Below are 17,245 nucleotides of genomic sequence, written 5' to 3'. Positions count from 1 at the left end.
CATATAAACATTACTCTTGAATAACCTGGATCTATTGGTATATTGTCAGGGGTGGGGAAATTAATAAAGAAACTAAAGTGAAAGATATTAAGAGATGTACAAATAAACCTTTTCAGTAAATGCAATTCACAGGTTTATACTTGTTTATAAGTATTTAACCACAAATATCTGGTAATTAGACCATTACATTAATTTGTCATCATGAATGACCATTAAATGAATCTGTATCAAATGATACACAGTAATTGCAGCTATCATACTGACCCTTTGATTCAAAATTATTTTTAAAAGAGAAAGAATTTGCCAGTATTTTTAAACTGAACAGCAGATATCTATCTTAAAGAGATCTTTAACATTAAAAAATTCTGAACCATGGAAGACCAGTAATAGCAAATGTTCCTGTAACAGTTTAACCTTTCCCCCAGATAACCTTTTATCTTTTCCTTGATGCTTTTCTTAAGAAACATGCCTTTTTAAAAAAAGATTCAAACTCCCCAACAAGTTTATTTGAAAATTACGTTTGCCAAAAATTAGGCATTTGCAATGTTACTTCTGATATGAGCTAATACCATTATATATGGTATTTGTACAAGGTTCCAAAAATATACAGATGGGGAAAAAAAAAAAAAAAATCACTGTAGACAACTCTGAGGTTGTTAAAGTGACCAGAGAGACTGAACAGTGCAAGACATGCTTTTCCAGTTACAAGCTCAAAACAGAAGTGCAAAAGAAATTAAAGCTTTGTCTGAAGTGATTGACCTTTTAGGGTAAGGAAAGCTTAGAATATCATCATCAGTGTTACAGAGAAAATTCCATCCCACCCCACCCCCAACACGTACACACAAAATAGTTTTAAGTTTTTCCATAATACAGCATTTCATTCAAATGACGTCCCCCTGAGCTGGGTTATTGTGGGGACAATTTGCTACGTACTAGATGTTGGCCTATGAATTGAGCAATGCGTAGGCAGCTTCTCGATTCTCTAGCTTTGACTAATGATACCTGATTTTACAGGCAGTGAAAGCAGCAGAGAGCCTGGGCTCAAACTCTCCTGCGACTGGAAGAGCACCTCACTGGAAGGATACTCCCGAGACCATGAACCAGGCTGTGTGTGGGTCAAGACTGGATAGAAGGCCCTTCCTTGTGAGTTTACAAAAATATATAGCCAATACTGTAGCTTAAGAAGTCAGTTTTACTTGTTACACAGATTCCCAAAAAGTATTAACTACTTTTCAGACATTCCAGACAAGGTCACTTGTAACAAAAAAAAAAAAAAGTCAAGTTCTCTAAAACAAGATTTTAGAAGTGGATCTTTCCTTCAAGTGAACAGGACATCTGTTTTTACGCTTAACTTTTTAGTCAGTTAAGACTGAATTTATTTAAGATTTTATGTGAACATATGCATAAACACAAATAAGTTTACTTTAAACACATCTGCACAGAAAAAAAAAAAGATTAACCTTCAAAATGTAACAGAGCAGGTCTGGTTAGTATGTAACTATTGCAAATCTGAAAGATTCTGTGCATTAGACCAACCCATACAGAAAGCGGGAGGGAAAGTCTCCATGAAAGAAAATAACTGTTCGAGTCTAAGTGGTGTTTTGAAGAGCCAGCAGACTAAGGGACACCGTGAAGCTAGTCACAGTATCCCAACGAGCAGACCTGCTTGGGCTACTGAAGCAGTGTATCCTCCTGAAGGCGTCGTTTTTCTCCCAAGTTATTTTCTGTTCCGAAGGCGTTTAGATTTCCTAGGACAGTCTGTGGCTTCCACCACCTTCCTCCGTTTCCCAGAAGACTGTTCATTTGAGCCAGAACCTGAAGAATTTCCTACTGTGCTCTCCATCACCTCTCGCAGCTTGCGTTCCAGCTCCGCCAACCGGGCGTTCTGTTCCCCTATGATTTGGGTTTGCTCTAGCAGTTTCTGGTCTTGATCTTGGAGCTGTTTCTGCTGCTCTTGCACTTTGACGCGAAGCTCTGAGATTTCCCGCTTCAGTGCCGTCAGGCCCGTGCCGTTTGTTTTGACTTGCTGCTGGAGTTTGGTGATGTCCTGCCTTAGAGGGTTCTGCTTGGAGAACAGCTGCATCGTTGTCAGTGCTGCAGAAGTCCCTGGAACTTCAGAGAAAACTTGGATTAATCCTCTGCAACTTTCAAGAGAAAGGCAGAAACTGTGTCCCACTTCTCCTATTTTGCTTATTCCCCACTCCCCAAACATGAATCCGAATTCTGGCTGCAAGTTATGTGAACATGGAAACAGATTTACAGTCATTTAAGTGTCTAACAAGAGCGTATGGTATCTCAGAGCACAACTAGTTCAATTTAAAAATACTTAGATTTTCAGTAGTCTGGAAAACAGCTCATTGTTCAGTTTCTGTATATAAGCCCCCCTCCTTTTGCTGTATCGAAAATCATGAAGACAGATTATATTGTCATCTAGACTTAGTGTCACAGATTTTAAGCCAAAAATCCACAACATGTCTATAAATTACTTATTATGTAATAGTTACATCAAATAAATCTAATCCAATAGAGCAGTACAATTCTGCTGTCTTAGCTGTAGACAGCTAAAGTTCTAAAATTTTGTGGTTTGGGGCTTAACAAGGTATTTCAGTTTAACTTACTTTTTAGAAGAAAGGAATTTATTTTCCATGCTTCTTTAGACTCACTCTTCCTAAGTACTAAAACCATACTGGAATTTGAGCTTGGGAATGTTGATTTTAATAAAGTTCCTGCAAATCAAGGAGACTAACAGCTACTGTATAATTTCTTCACTTTTTCTATCATAAAATATATCTATCACTTCTTCCATTTCTATTACTTTACTCTTCTAGCAATGCTGTGCACGTAAGATGCAACCTTTACTCGCAACAAAGACAGAACAGTCTGGAACAGCCTAGAATAGTCGTCATCCTCCTATTTTATTTTATTTTTTTTTCCTTAAAGATGCCAGCACAGCTACAGTTATGTGACACTAAAGGTTGCCATTAGATAGGTTATGCTCCTCCCTCAGCACAAACCAGGCATTTTTATGCCACATAAAGTCTTGGCCTTGAAAAGACAATTGACATCAACTATGGTTTTGGGCAATGCTTCCTCAAATTGAGGTATGATTAACATGATATAATTAAGAGGCGGTACACACACTTATGGCTAAAAGGATGGACAGGACATACCAGAAACAACAAGCAGCTCTTACAGTTAGGCCTATCTTTTTCGCTTAAGATGTAATTGTTATTTTTTTTAATTATTTTTATTAAGCTTCCCTGTCAGAGAGTTAATTTCACAGTTCCCAGGAAGTATAAAGACGGTCAGCACAGGGAAAACATTACAGTTCTCCTCACCTTTTGCTTTTGGCCATTACATGAGGCAGCTGCCTTAGATGTTGGTTCACAAAAGTTCTGGAAAAAGTCTGACAGATTGTACGAAGGACTAGTTTAATTGTTTATTTATAGACTGTTATCTTAATTGCCTTTTCACTATTACCCAGAAGTATTTGGCTCGTTAGCGTATACATTAGTGCCCCAGGAAGGTAAAAAAGCACATCCAAGTATGGTCTAGCTCTCTTTGGGTACAGCAGCTTAGGCTGATTCATTTGCTGATTGTCCTAAAAATAAAAGGCATCAAGTTGTCGTCTCACATGCCAAATTTCAACCAAGTGCAACGATAAAGTCTCATTCATTGGTGGCACAAAAGCGTCTATTTAATGAATACACACTATGCATAATTCTAAGTGACTGTTCTTTTGGTAGTACAAAGGCTCCTTAAATTCCAAAGGAAATGCATTTCGATTCACATTCTTAAGAAACAAGTATCATCAATATTTATGTAATAAAGCTTGTATTTAAGGGAGGGAGCTTAAAAAAGACACAGTGCTGTGATTTTTTACAGAAAAACTAAATAAAACTTAACTATACGTTGGAATTAATACCTGGGGCAGTTCCTAGCAGACGTCCCGATACATCTGACCCAGGTATCTTTCTTTTCAGTACTGGAACAATCTTCTCATCAAAATATTCCATAGCCATGGAGGAAATGTCCCTTAGTTCTTGAAGAACTTCATGAGCTCTCTGAGGAGCTCTTGTAGAGTTTACATACCTTAGCACACGATAAATTTCATCTATTACCTAAAACATTTAAGAAGAATTAGGATTTTCTGATAAAGGCAAGATTATTTCAGATCATTCTGGAAGTGCTGGCATATTCAGGGGCTTTTACTACAATAACTATCACATACCACTGTCTCCTTTAGTTCTAGAGCCGCTTTGTGAAACACAGTGCTGTTTGTGATATTTCAAGTGAAGAGCTTCTCTGATCTGTCACAGCAGCCCTCTTCAGACTCATGAAATAACGCTCATTGTGTGAAATTTTGTTTTACTACAGCCATACTTCAGTTCTAAGCTATATATTCTATACTCAGCAGAGCATAATCATTTCTTTTTGGAGAACCTGAAGCAAAATACACTAAAGCCACACTACACAACAGCCACTCCCCCAGGCAGGTACGAGGCATCCGAAACACATGAATGGAACAGCAAGAATTATTGTTACGTCAGTCTGAAGAGCTGTAAATATTTACACCCAAAATACTGCAAATTCAGATTAAGTCCAAAATTTATTCATTTATAAATCGTCAACCCACCACTGACAGAGAACACAAGCGCTCTTTTAACAGGTTTGACAAACAAGCTCTTTGGTGAGGAGAGATGAAAGGTGTCCTGCTCATCTATGAATTACAGTCTGAGGCAGGGCAGGGTAGGAGCGCTGGGCTCTCACTACCGACATGGGTATTATGCCCAGGGTTGAGAAGGGCTGAAGAATCTCCTGAAGGACACAGACCTCAAGGACTTAAGAATCACAGGTACCACAATACAGCTGCAATCTTCTGTTTTAATCAAGGAAGCTCAGCTAAAAAGCTGCAAACGCTAAACAAGACTGAAGCGTCTTATCACGCAATAAGCTTACGAAAGACTTCTCTAATTGTACCCACATTACATCCTGTTAGCAACAACATCCCTGAAAAAAAAAAAAAAAAGCCTTCTCCTGCCACCTTCCACACAAAATCTTGCAGCAGCGCTCTGCTATCACCACAAAACCTCAGATGGTTTGCTGAACCTCAAATCAGGATTCAAATATTCTAACACAAATTTACTTTGTGACAATTCTGTGGCAGCTTCATTCAAAGGAAGCTTCCTGCGGGGAGCAGGGCAGGTGTGGGGGAAACCACAGGCTGAAATAAACACTGAGCCTTCAATCTGCTTGACCAAAATAGGATTTTCTGGTGAGTTGGTAACTGCTGAAAGAGCAGCAGCAGCACTAACAAGCTCACAGAGCAAGTAAATAATTTAAAAAAAGAACAAACTTCTTAGCTGTTACACCAGAATACAAACAAGGTCCGTGTGACTCAGTGGCCACAAAAAATGGCTGGGAAGCTCACCTGCCCAACTCCTGCACACCCCACTTCTGGGCTGCATATTGCCTTTCCATCTACTGTTCCAAAAAGGAAGGTAACATTTCTTTCAAGTATTCCATTTATTATGTGAGCATCAAGGACTTCAGTTTATTTGACTTTATATTACATTTCTTAAAATACATGGTATATATAAAAATATAATATAAAGTCAAATAAGCATAAATATAAACTATAATGATTTAATTTAAAATTAAATATCAACTCAACAAGAAATCAAGTTACTTCTTCAAGATAAAAAACACATTTCACACCACCAGCCTATCCTACCCTGCTGAATGTAAAACTGCCCGCCATGCTTCACCTGAACCCAACAGCTGACTTTTCCATCCATTCCAGTGCGATTCAATTCTCTGCCCATGAAAAATTAATACCAACCTCCTCACACAGAAAGATCAATGAATAGAGCATTAGCCTAATGTTCCCACACCTGGTTTCAACCCTGAGCTGTCCCGCTCTTCCTCACATCATGACTTTGGTCTACATTTAAAATTAATTCCACTTACTGTACAAAAATACGCCATCCACTGTAGTACTGAACAGTGCTTCCACATACTAAGCATCTTAATTCAATTAATGTGAAGTACTCAAACGCTTAAGAAAGGTGCCTAAAATCGTCCTGATTGAGTGCTTAGTGCTATACGTAGTCTAAACTACTACATCTTCTGACGAGCTGGCCTCCAGCTGTTTCCAACAATTAAAATTCACAATTAAACCCTACACATCACGTATTTTCTGTAAAAGATTGTATAGGATGTATACACCACAAGTCAAACGTCAGAATTAAGAGAGAATCTAAGAGAAAATGGAAATGAAGTTTAAAATAATTAATATTTAGATATATTCTGGTTCATTCATTTCACACTGCCTGTTACAGCAGAATATTGGCTTGTGTGTTTGTTTGCAAGTATCTGAAACATAGTTTCAGTATGTATTATATAAATATATACATTTGTCCCAGCTGACCCAGGTTAAGTTACACAATCCTTTTTTTTTTTTTTTAAAAAAAAGAATAACATACGTTCACATAACATAGTCTATGTTTTACCTTTCCAGGTATGAAGCAACAGAGATTGGAATCCACATACTTCATGAAAGTCATATTTAAGAGTGAGAGTCTCGTTTCTACAGCAGCAAGGATGTCTGCGTGACGAGCTAATGAATGGTTTCTTCTTTCTGACTCCCGTCTAGAAGACAGACCATTAAGTGACACTGATTTAACAATGAGTCAACAAAACGAAACTGGAACAATCACTCAAGGTAATTTCACCCTCAAAACCCCCTGAAGTTTGAAAATGTAACCACTAACATTAGTTTTGTCTTTATGGAAAAAACCTGATATAGATTGAGAACCAGCTCAATGCTATGGTAATAGCATACTACACTTTCTTAAACAAAGTTTGTTCTGTAAATAATTACTACATCTTATGTGATCCATAAACTCCATATGTAATTTAGGACTATTTAAAAACAAGCTTTCAGTACTCACTAGCAGTAGACACTGAGTCTATGTGAAAATTTTTATTCCCCCCCCATACCCACAGTTAGTACTTCCATGTAATTGTCATAAATTTACTATATTATTAGTGTGTTGTGGTTTCAGTTGGGATAATTAACTTTTTTACTAGCTGCTGGTATAGCGCTATGTTTTGGATTTGGGATGGGAAATACTGTCGATAGCGCACTAGCATTTTTAGTTGTTGCTAAGCAGTCGAGAAACTAGCTCCCACTAACACTCACATGTCAAACCCCCCTTCCTTTCCCCTGTTTAATCCCTGGCACTGAAAAACCTTGCGTGTTTGGGGGTCGTGTGGTTGTTTTTTTTGTTTTGTTTTGTTTTTTTTTGTTTTGTTTTGTTTTTTTTTTCAAGCAGTCTCATAGATAAATCATCAGTGAAGGCAAGCAGTCTTGAAAAGGAATGGCATTTATTTATTCCTAGGAGTCCTTGCTTGATTTGCCAGAAGAGTTGAGTAATACAGGACCCACTCCTCTTTTCTCCGTTTAAAATACCAGAGACTCTCCCATATTCCAGTTCCTAGTATAAGACAACTTACATTCATACACACCATTATCTTGTAATTAGATCTTAAGTTCATGGTGCTTTGGGGAAAAAAAAATGAAATAAAACCAAACATGACTCAAATTTTCAAGATATATAAGTGGAATTAGCCAGCAAGAAATTCCTTTTCAATATTCTGCCTAAAAGAATCTAGCACATTTAAGTTTAACTACAGATGTAACTGATACGTACCTTGGAAGCTGAGCTTTAACTTGCTTTTGACACAAGTTGTGGTATCTTTCCACTTTCAAAAATCCCTGATTTAGCATTCGCTGGCAAACCAAGTCCATTCGCTTACAAACCTGCATTTAAGTAAAAAGAAAAACTTAAGGCTCAGTTAAGGCCACAAGTCATTTTCACTATTATCTCATCCATACTTGCTGGGTAGTAAAAGATTCTTTTATCAGTTTTTGCTCCATTTCAAGAAGCAGAAACCGCAGTTGAGTTTAAGGCATCACCATCTCTAACAATGATCATGATACTCCAAAACGCAGCAGCTACGTTCCACACACCTCACAAATTCATCTCCTGATATTGCCTGACAGGAGACACGAAGCTGAATGCCACCCATATATAAGCATATACAATTTCCTCCAATTTTAACTGACGTTGCAAATGCCTGTGCCTGACTTTTAACTTGGTCTCCAGAGTGATTCTGGTAGATCAAGTTCATATTTTGTAATCTTAAAAAAAGATCCTTTTACAAACAAGAAATTTTTCAGCGTTTAAGGCTTATGTTTATGAAGACAGCCACAGTTAAATTTAAAAACTTATGCAATACAGTGCACATGAAATAAGATTCCTTTTTATATATATATTAAAAAGCGCCTTTTCTTCTGTTTAACAGATTCCTTTATTTGCTATGTTGGATACCAATAGCCTCATTTTTTCCCACAGTTTTAGGGAGAAAGGTCATTAATAGCTGCAGAAAATATAACAAACTGCTAAATTGAAACTTCCTCAAGTAACTAGTTACAAGACAAAGCCAACTCATACAAAAGTTTAAAGCAATTGCAATTCAGTTCTGAGGATGCAAGAGTTTAGTGAACCAACTGCCCTTTGAAATTGTTTTGGGGTTTGGGGTTTTTTTGTACTTTAAGTGCACAACTCCCCCCATGACCCCGCTTTCCAATGAATTCGCTTTGTTTTTTTTTTTTTTGTGGGGTTTTTTTGTGTTTTTTTTTGTTTGTTTGTTTGTTTTTAAATAAACAGTCCTTCCCTCCATACATTATTCATCTCATAACTTTTGAAGTCTATGTAAATTTATACCTTGAAGAAGAAGATTCTCACTTTAGAAAAGCCTGCAATTATTTTCTGTTTGCATGGAAGGCACTACTTCAAGAAGTTCTACTTTCTATGAGTCTTCCTCTAGTTAGAGCTAGTTTAACTTCTGTAAGAACTGACCATTTTTAAAGAAGTCTGTATTAACAGACCATTAAGCAACTGCTGTCGAGCTGTCAGTGCTCCTTCATGTTGGATCTTCCTTCTGAAGAGTTGAAGGAGAAGGATAACAAGATAACAACAGAGGTACAGCCTCAGTACACTCTCCCCCACGTTCACTGGATCAGCTAAATTATTTCCAGTGTATAAAAAAATAACACTGGCCCTTCAACTACAGGAAGGAGGAAATTGTCATGTTTTTTCCAAGACATTAGCTGCATTAGTGATGCCTAGGTCTGATGCCTTTTTTGAGTACAAGACTTGTAGTTCTAATACTACCAAACCCCTGAACTAGGCCTTGGTACCTGCCCAAGGGCAGTGTTAGCTCTGCAATTATTCAGCACAAGAGAAAACCAATCCTAGATACATTATTAGCTGCAATTTCAGAGGAAGCACAGAAAGAGCGATTTTAAACATGTGTACACTGACCCCTACTGGCAGCGAGGACCTTTCCCAAGTACAAGAGAGCAGGTCGCAATGGGTAACACTACATTTCTTAAAACACTGGATTTTTTAATCTTACTCATTTGCTTACACTATGCAGCACGAAGAATTATTTCCTTCAATTTTTGGACATTACCCATATTTATTCCAATAATCAGTCTACAACCCAAACACCAAACAGATAACAGGTACCACCAGAAACCAGAAGTGTTTGTCTGCGATTTATTTTACCAATCACCTCTTAATTCTCAGCTGGCTCCTGATGTCACCATTTAAACCATCCAGCACCTGAAGTTATAGGAACAAGATCCTTCTTTTAGACTGCACAGTCAGCAGTCTTATGCAAAGTAACATTATTATGCTTTTAAGCGTTCATATTACTCCAAGACAGTTTGATGGACTTCAATATTTTTCTATTGAAAGAAAGTAAAAAGTTAAATTTGCTCATATTTGTATTTGCAAATTTTTGTGAATAATTTCTAATTCTAGCCATAAAGCTGAAAGAGCCGAAGTTTCATCAGATGTCAAGTCCAACCAGACACTGTGTTCAAATTTCAGTGACAGAAAATTACTCCAAGTCCCTGTGAAAAGCAGAATGAAAAGGTGGTTGCTTCTTGGCATCCTGATTTATATGCTGTAACAGCTTCTATGAAAGAACTAATTTTCCACTTCCTTTGTAAACAAACTAAACTGACACAATCTACTACTACAGCCTTCCAATATCTGAATTGGATATTCTGAATCTGGCCAATCTGAATTGGCCTACAGGAGAGCCGGAGAGGGACTCTTTGTCAGGAAATGTAGTGAGAGGACAAGGGGTAATGGTTTTAAATTGGAAGAGGGGAGATTTAGATTAGATATTAGGAAGAAATTATTTCCTGTGAGGGTGGTGAGGCACTGGAACAGGTTGCCCAGAGAAGTTGTGGGTGCCCCATCCCTGGAAGTGTTTAAGGCCAGGCTGGATGGGGCTTTGAGCAACCTGGTCTGGTGGGAGGTGTCCCTGCCCAGGGCAGGGGGGTTGGAACTAGATGATCTTTAAGGTCCCTTCCAACTCTAACCATTCTATGATTCTATACTTAGATGACTACTACCAGCTTCCCTTTCCTCAAGCTTGTCTTACTTCTGCCAAGCTGCACTAACAGATAACCAATATCAAAGACAGGATATTTTTCTCTATATATATGTCTATATAGATTCAATACATGTTCTTTTCCTTGGAGGTTATGTAGACACCATGTTTCATAATGCCTTTCTAGGGTAAAGTATAAATAAGTGACAAAATGTTGATGACTTCAGCAAGAAGCTTTAAAATAGAAATGCCTGTAAATACAGATTTATTGAAATTGTGGGAAGATTAAATCTGTGCTGTCCAAAGGCTCTCAGTCCTTCTTTGTGCTGTGCAGAAAACAAGCACGAGTTTGCTGCAGAATCAAAGACACTTCTGACGCGTATCAGAATCCAAGATAACCCTCTCCTCAGATTGTTCATGGAAGGAGGCTACGGACTGTTTGTTTTCAATCACACTTGCTGTACTAACAGCCTGAATGAAGTGCATTTCCAAGCTTAGACGTTGTGCATTGGGAAGTACATTCTTTCACTTAGATGAGCAAAAAAAATTTAATTATTATCCCACTCAGGTAAGAATTCCAGAGATGCTGTAAGTCATCCAAAAAAAAAAAAAAATAATCACAGTAAAAGAAGTCTTCAAAAGCTAGAAGATAAGGCAGCTCCCAGATCAGCATGCATACCCAGCTGCAGCTTGTCCAGAACGTTACAGCTTCAGACATAATGATCTTTTGAGTTTTCTGTGTTTCTCTTATGATGACATATCAGAGGAAATAGATGAAGTAAATACTCAAAAGGGCTGAAAGCAAAATGCTGCTGCTTTTCCTGTCATTCACTTTATAGAACCCAAGATCTGCACTAAGGCATAATTTCAGACACAATTGAATTCTGAATACCTATTGTTTTGTCTCCATTACTTTAGATCTACTTCACTGCTTAACCAGTAGGTGCTTCATTTATGCTTTTAAATGCAGTAACACCAGGAATAGCAGAAAGCATTATGCTCAGGAAAGCAAGGACTTCTTTGCACAATGAGGGGGCCCCTGCTCCTGCCTTGCCTGATGGCAACCATCATGAGCAGGAAACATTCTTTACTTACCCTTTAGTGACAGAAGACGACTTACATTATGTTCTATATAAACAATACAGGTTCCTATCTCTATTTTAATCTGAAAACTTGCTGATGCTCTACATCCTCCCACCCTTCCAACTCCCTAGTCTGTCTTCTTGCACGCACTCTAGCTCCAACACCAGTTCCACTCAAAGATTTTTATTTGTTTCTTTTGGATCAGTGAGCAAAGGTGTTCCAGAAAAAGAGATTAGGATATTTACTTCAATGCTGGGATCCAGAGAATGCACCAAAGTGATCAGTTTAGTGAATCCACATTTTATGTCTACACGTGTACAGTCAAACATCGTTTACATTGACTGATGTCCTGGCTTGTACCTTCCGACCTTCCTCAAGATGCTTTATCTCATGGAATGCCACATTCTAAGGGGTTAATGAGGCTGCTTTTCTCATAAAGAAAAATTTCCTGTTTGTGCTAGACGGATCTTAGAGCAGGAATATACAAGTGTCTCCCAAGGCCACTTGTAGGCTTTAAAAATCTGAAAGTGATGAAATTTCACTATGAATTGTTATTTTAAAAAGCTACCTTAATTCTCCATCAACAGCATCTGGAGTTATGGAAAACAACCAGTCTCTTCCCCTCTGTTTAGAGCCTTCAGTGAATCTCCAGAAGAGCACTTAGTTCTGACTGGCCATCCAAAAGACCTGGCTCATCAAGCTTATGTGGTTATGAGCTACACTTCTGACTAGGTCAAACCAAGCGGGCTTTGGTTCTTTACATTAGTGCTGTTTAACAAAACCAAGAGTAGTTTCTTCTCAGAGGAACGCACATAACTTCTGATGTGCTTAAGGGGAACAGCAGGGAATTTGATGGAGATTAAGCTTCTCAGCTGTCACTGACTTAAAAATTAAGAATAGGAACACTGAATAGTTTCCTTCATTTTACACCCAGTATTGTTCCACGTGTGTGCCAAAGTTGGTATTTATCCAGCCTGGTTTTGTATATTTCTGAAAATTCTGAAAGGGGGAGTCTTTCAGAAAAATGAACCTGTAGGTGCTACGTAACAGAGCGTAAGAAGTAAAATGTAACACTTTTAGGTAGCATGGACAGTTAAAACAGCTAGTCTAGTCCTTACTCCACCATCTTTCCTATTCCCAACTCCCACTGCTGACAAACCACTGCTTACAAACAGTAATTTCACCCTACAGAAAGAAAAAAAACCTTCTATTGGCTAGTGATAGCTCCCACAGGTACCACCATTTATGAAAGGCGACAGGAAAGTCACAGCCAAGGGCTGTGTCTGGCATTGTGGTACAGACCACGCACACTAAGCACGCCCAAACAGTGTATGTGCTTCTCCTCCCTTCATTCAGACTATAAGTACTCAAAAGCAGAGGCTGCAACTCAAAAAAAACTAAAAAAAGGCAGTACTACATCTTCTTCACAGAAGCAGGAGACACCTTTAGTGGATTGACAGCCTGCTAGAAATATTTAGGTACTGGTGTACTCAGTGCAGTACGAAAGAACAGATTTTCTGCTTGAAGAGCTTTCAGTTTAAAGTTACAGTCAGGGTGCCACACTTCGTGCCGCTGATCCAGGACACATGCAGTCCACTTTTCTGCAGAAAGATGCTTGCAATATTATCCAGTTTAGGCTAACAGAGTTCTTAAAATAGAAACAGTACAGTACATGCAAGTTTTCTGAGGGTTACATAAGCTATGCATTAATTCCCTCACTATTATTCCATTTACGACCTCATAAGAAATTCAGTAAGAGAGCAGCTTATCATATTATGTCATAGTATACATCAGGCTCTTATGCAGGCAGTTAAAGATTGATACACGCTGATCTCCTCACTGACAGCTGCGTTTTATTTTGGCATTATAAAGTTTGGAGGTAGAGGTAATATCTTTTATTAGACCTACTACTATGACTGGGAGAAGCAGGCAGCCTTTCAGGCAGGCAAGGGCCTTCTTACATTTTCTTTTTCACCCCAGGTTTATTTCTAGATAGAGCAGGGTCCTTGGAGCGGCAGGCTCACCGTTTCCTACACTTGTAGGCTTACGGCCTATAAGTAAAATAAATACGCACATGAGACACAATGGACTGGTCCCCCAAGAAGAACAGTCATTAGGAGAAATAAGCCTTCAGCAGCCCAGTAATTTCTTATAGAGGACGAACGGAATGAAAGAAGCAAGAGATGGCAGAAGACCTTCAGGACCGCGCATACGGAGGCACACACCGACATGCCCGTCCCCGAGGCTCGGGGGCGGTTGGGGAGACGGGAGCCAGCCCCATCCTACCCCATCCCGCCCCTTCCCCAGCGAGGGCATCGCCGGCACCTCCCCACCTCCTCCCACCGCCGCTCCCGCCCCGGGGCCCGGCCGGCCGGGAGGGAGGGCTTCCCCCGGCGGGTCCCGGTCCCGGTCCCGGCCGCAGCAGGGCTCCTCGCTCGCCCGCCTGCTCTCCCCTCCCCAGCCCCTACCAGGCGGAGCTGGCTGGTCTCATCGTAGGACAGGAAACTGAGGATGCTCTCGATCGCCACGATGGGCAGCCCGATGAGCGTGTTGCTCTGAGGCGGCGGCTCCAAGGGCGCCAGAGCCTCGGGAGACTCCGAGACCGGGGGCGGGGAGAGCCGCGCCGAGCCCAGGGCGCCGCCTTCCCCCTCCGACAGGACCCGCTCCTCCGGCGCCGCCATCTTGGAACCCGTCCTTCCTCCACTGAGGGGAGGGGGGAGCGAGCCTTCCTATGACGACACTTCCGCCCCCGCTTATAACGGGCGGGGCGCCCCGCCCCTCGCGGCCGCTAGAGGGCGGCAGAGCGCGGCGAAGGTGAGGGGGCGGTCCCTGAGGGCCCCGAGGTCTGGTGGGGCCTGCTGGAAATGGCCCTCCACAAGAGCTGGGCACCCCACAAGGGGCAGATTTATTTGTTCGGCTTGGTTTAAATCTGCCCCACCATGCGTTATGAAGGCGCGGGGCTGGCTGGTGGCGGATGCAGCAGAGGATAAAAGCACAACGGTGTTGGGTTGTATGGGGCAATATGGCTGCCTGGGCCTGGTGTGTGTCTCACATGAGGTATGTGAGCAACCGCCGCTGGCTGTGGTGGGTAAATGGCCCCCTCAGCTCCCTACACCAGCAGTCTGGCCCCACACGGATGGTTTTATTGCATGTTGGATCATTGCAAAGCTAAAGGACTTCGATGTTCCACTCTGGGGAAGTGGAGTGAGGCAAAGGAGGCTGCAGAAGCTCACAGGGATGTAGGCCGTCCTGAGCTGGAAGAGACCCACAAGGATCAGGCAAGCCTGCTTCTCACTCCACACAGGGCAACCTAAAAGTTAAACCATATGTATATATCCAGATACTTCTGGAACACTGACTGGCTTGGGGCTGTGACCCCTTCCCTGAGGAGCACATTCCTGTGCCAGATCACCCTCTGAGGAGCTTTTCACTAATGCCCAACCTGCACTTCCCCTGAGGCAGCTTGACGCTGTCCCCTCGGTCCTGTGGCTGGACACCAGACAGAAAAGATCAGCGCCTCCCTCTCCACATCCCCTTCTGAGGAAACTGCATGAGAAGGACCTCCAAGAACTTCGCCACTGCTGTTGCTCAGGAGTACAGCAGTGCAAATTTAATCTTGGTCTTTCTACTCTACGTATAGATAGATGAACACCCCACTTTTGTGTCCAGCCTGGGCCTACCCCTCCTGGGCTATGACATGCAGCGGGAGCCAGGATGAGCTGATGTTACTGAGGAGGCAAAAAAAAAAAAAAATCTGCTCCTTTATTTGCCTCCAACCCTGTATATTAGGGATGTTTCTTGGATGTAATAGTTGGGGGCAGGAAAGAGATGGCACCAAGGGCTGTTTCCAGAACATTCCCTGGTGCTTCTCAGCGTGGTCATGGACACTTACACCGTAGTTTCACAATATTTTAGCCTGACGGAACTTGACACAGCCATTGAAAAGCACGGTACCAGTCTCCTCTGCTTTCAGCTGCTGCTGCTGCTTTTTTCACATCAGTAGCACTGAGTGTGTGTGCTCAACTGGGGAACTGGTGCTGCTGAAGACAATTGCCAAAGAAAATCAGTAGGTGCATGCCAGAAGTGACGGTAGCAAAGCGTATGGGAAAAAGCCATAAAATATTTGGAGAGAATGGGACCATGCATAGCAGTCCCTGCACCAGGGTAGCACAGCTTAAAATATTACAGAACTAAATCATTAGCATTAGCTTTAGTACATTTTTTTCAGCCATGCTCCTTGTCTTTGAAGGTTTATCTTAACCCATTTCTTTCATGTGCATCTTCCCCCTTTCCTTGGAAACTCACCTGGAACCTCTTTCTTAAAAAAAATTGCAACTGGGAAAGAATTAACTTGGGAGCGGGGCAAATGCAAGGGTAAACCTTTATGTGTGTCATCCTAATGGCACTCCAAAAATGTGCACTGAAATTAATATTTCCTTTTTGGGAGCAGAACACTGTGTGCCTTGTACGGATTTGGAAGTGTTTTGCTCCCCCTGCCCCTCAACTCATCAGTGCTGCTGTAAAATGATCTGGCTGTCTTGGAACAAGGGTTTCATTCTTCTGCATAATTTTAGGATCTGATCTCCTTTCACATGCACAGTCAGCAGTTTAAAAACACACTCCAGAGAATTCTTTATAAACTTGTGACTTGGCATGTGAAGTTTGGGCTGGCAGTCCATTAATGTTTCAAAAGCAAGTGTTTTTTTCATCCTACCTAAGCATATATAATTTAAGATAGTTTCAAGAACACTTTTTGGGTTTGTCGTATAATTTGAACAATTTGAGTTTTTAAGATACAGCTTTATGTTTAACAAATATAAGCTCTATGTTCTATATGTTCATTATATAACTAAGTAGAATATAGTAATGATATTGTCAATATGTTTTATATTACTAACTACAACTATATAAATAGATTTATAGTTAGTAAGTCTGCTCCAGTAAGTAAGCCAATTCTGCTGCCTTCCAGGTTCTGATTCACATCCTTCCCCAATGAATCTTGTGTCATTTGTCTGAGTGTGCATTGCTTTGCATTGCTTTGCAAAAGCGCAGACTGCATGCGCTTTCACAAAATCCCCATCACAGACTCTCTGGTGCCTCTACTTTTCATTTACTGTAGGATGGTATGAAACCAGACAACTTGATAATAGTTCCTGAAAGGTATGATAGAAAGTTATGTAGAGTCCGTTGCATGTCAAGTAACATGCAAACACTGTAGTCAATATTTACAGCTAATGAAGGATACATGCCTCATTTGCCTTATTTGGGTTACTACTCAATGCTTTTAAGATATAAAAAATATTGAAATAGCCTTAGTTTTGATTATACCATGTTAGAATGATAAGTGTAGTTGGAATGAAGTTTTTTGGAAACATCTCAATGACTCACAAGAAAGATGTTAGGGGATTTTGATGCCTCTGTACTTTGGGCTAGGACTGTACAGTTCAAAGGGAAGGCTGCTTGGGACGAGGGTATCTGGTTTGCTTTCTTTGTAGTAATCCGCAAAAATTTTTTATGTCATAAGTCTTTGTAAAATCTCATTACTTGTCCTAAAATTTTTCAGTGAAATTTTGAGATGTATCTATACTGAACAGATTCAACCTCTCAGCTTACTGTGTTCTTATAAGGCTGTTTGTATATTGTGCTCCCAGTGGATTTGAGTGTGGTCTGTTGAGGACAGCAGGGA

General features: G+C 40.6%; 1 protein-coding gene across 1 annotated transcript; it reads right to left on the bottom strand.

Moving 5' to 3' along the window:
• Nucleotides 1–18: 18 nt before the first annotated feature.
• Nucleotides 19–14,258, bottom strand: FBXO28 (F-box protein 28). Its single transcript, XM_074168545.1, has 5 exons — nucleotides 14,028–14,258; nucleotides 7,716–7,825; nucleotides 6,513–6,651; nucleotides 3,926–4,121; nucleotides 19–2,112 (listed from the first exon to the last, which is right to left on the bottom strand). The coding sequence occupies exons 1-5, from the start codon at nucleotides 14,238–14,240 to the stop codon at nucleotides 1,718–1,720; spliced, it is 1,053 nt and encodes a 350-aa protein (XP_074024646.1). The 5' UTR covers nucleotides 14,241–14,258; the 3' UTR covers nucleotides 19–1,717.
• Nucleotides 14,259–17,245: the final 2,987 nt, after the last annotated feature.

Source organism: Numenius arquata, chromosome 2 (assembly GCF_964106895.1).
Source record: "Numenius arquata chromosome 2, bNumArq3.hap1.1, whole genome shotgun sequence".
NCBI lineage: Eukaryota > Metazoa > Chordata > Aves > Charadriiformes > Scolopacidae > Numenius > Numenius arquata.
The sequence above is the reverse complement of the archived record's forward strand: the minus strand, read 5'-3'. Positions and strand labels throughout refer to the sequence as shown.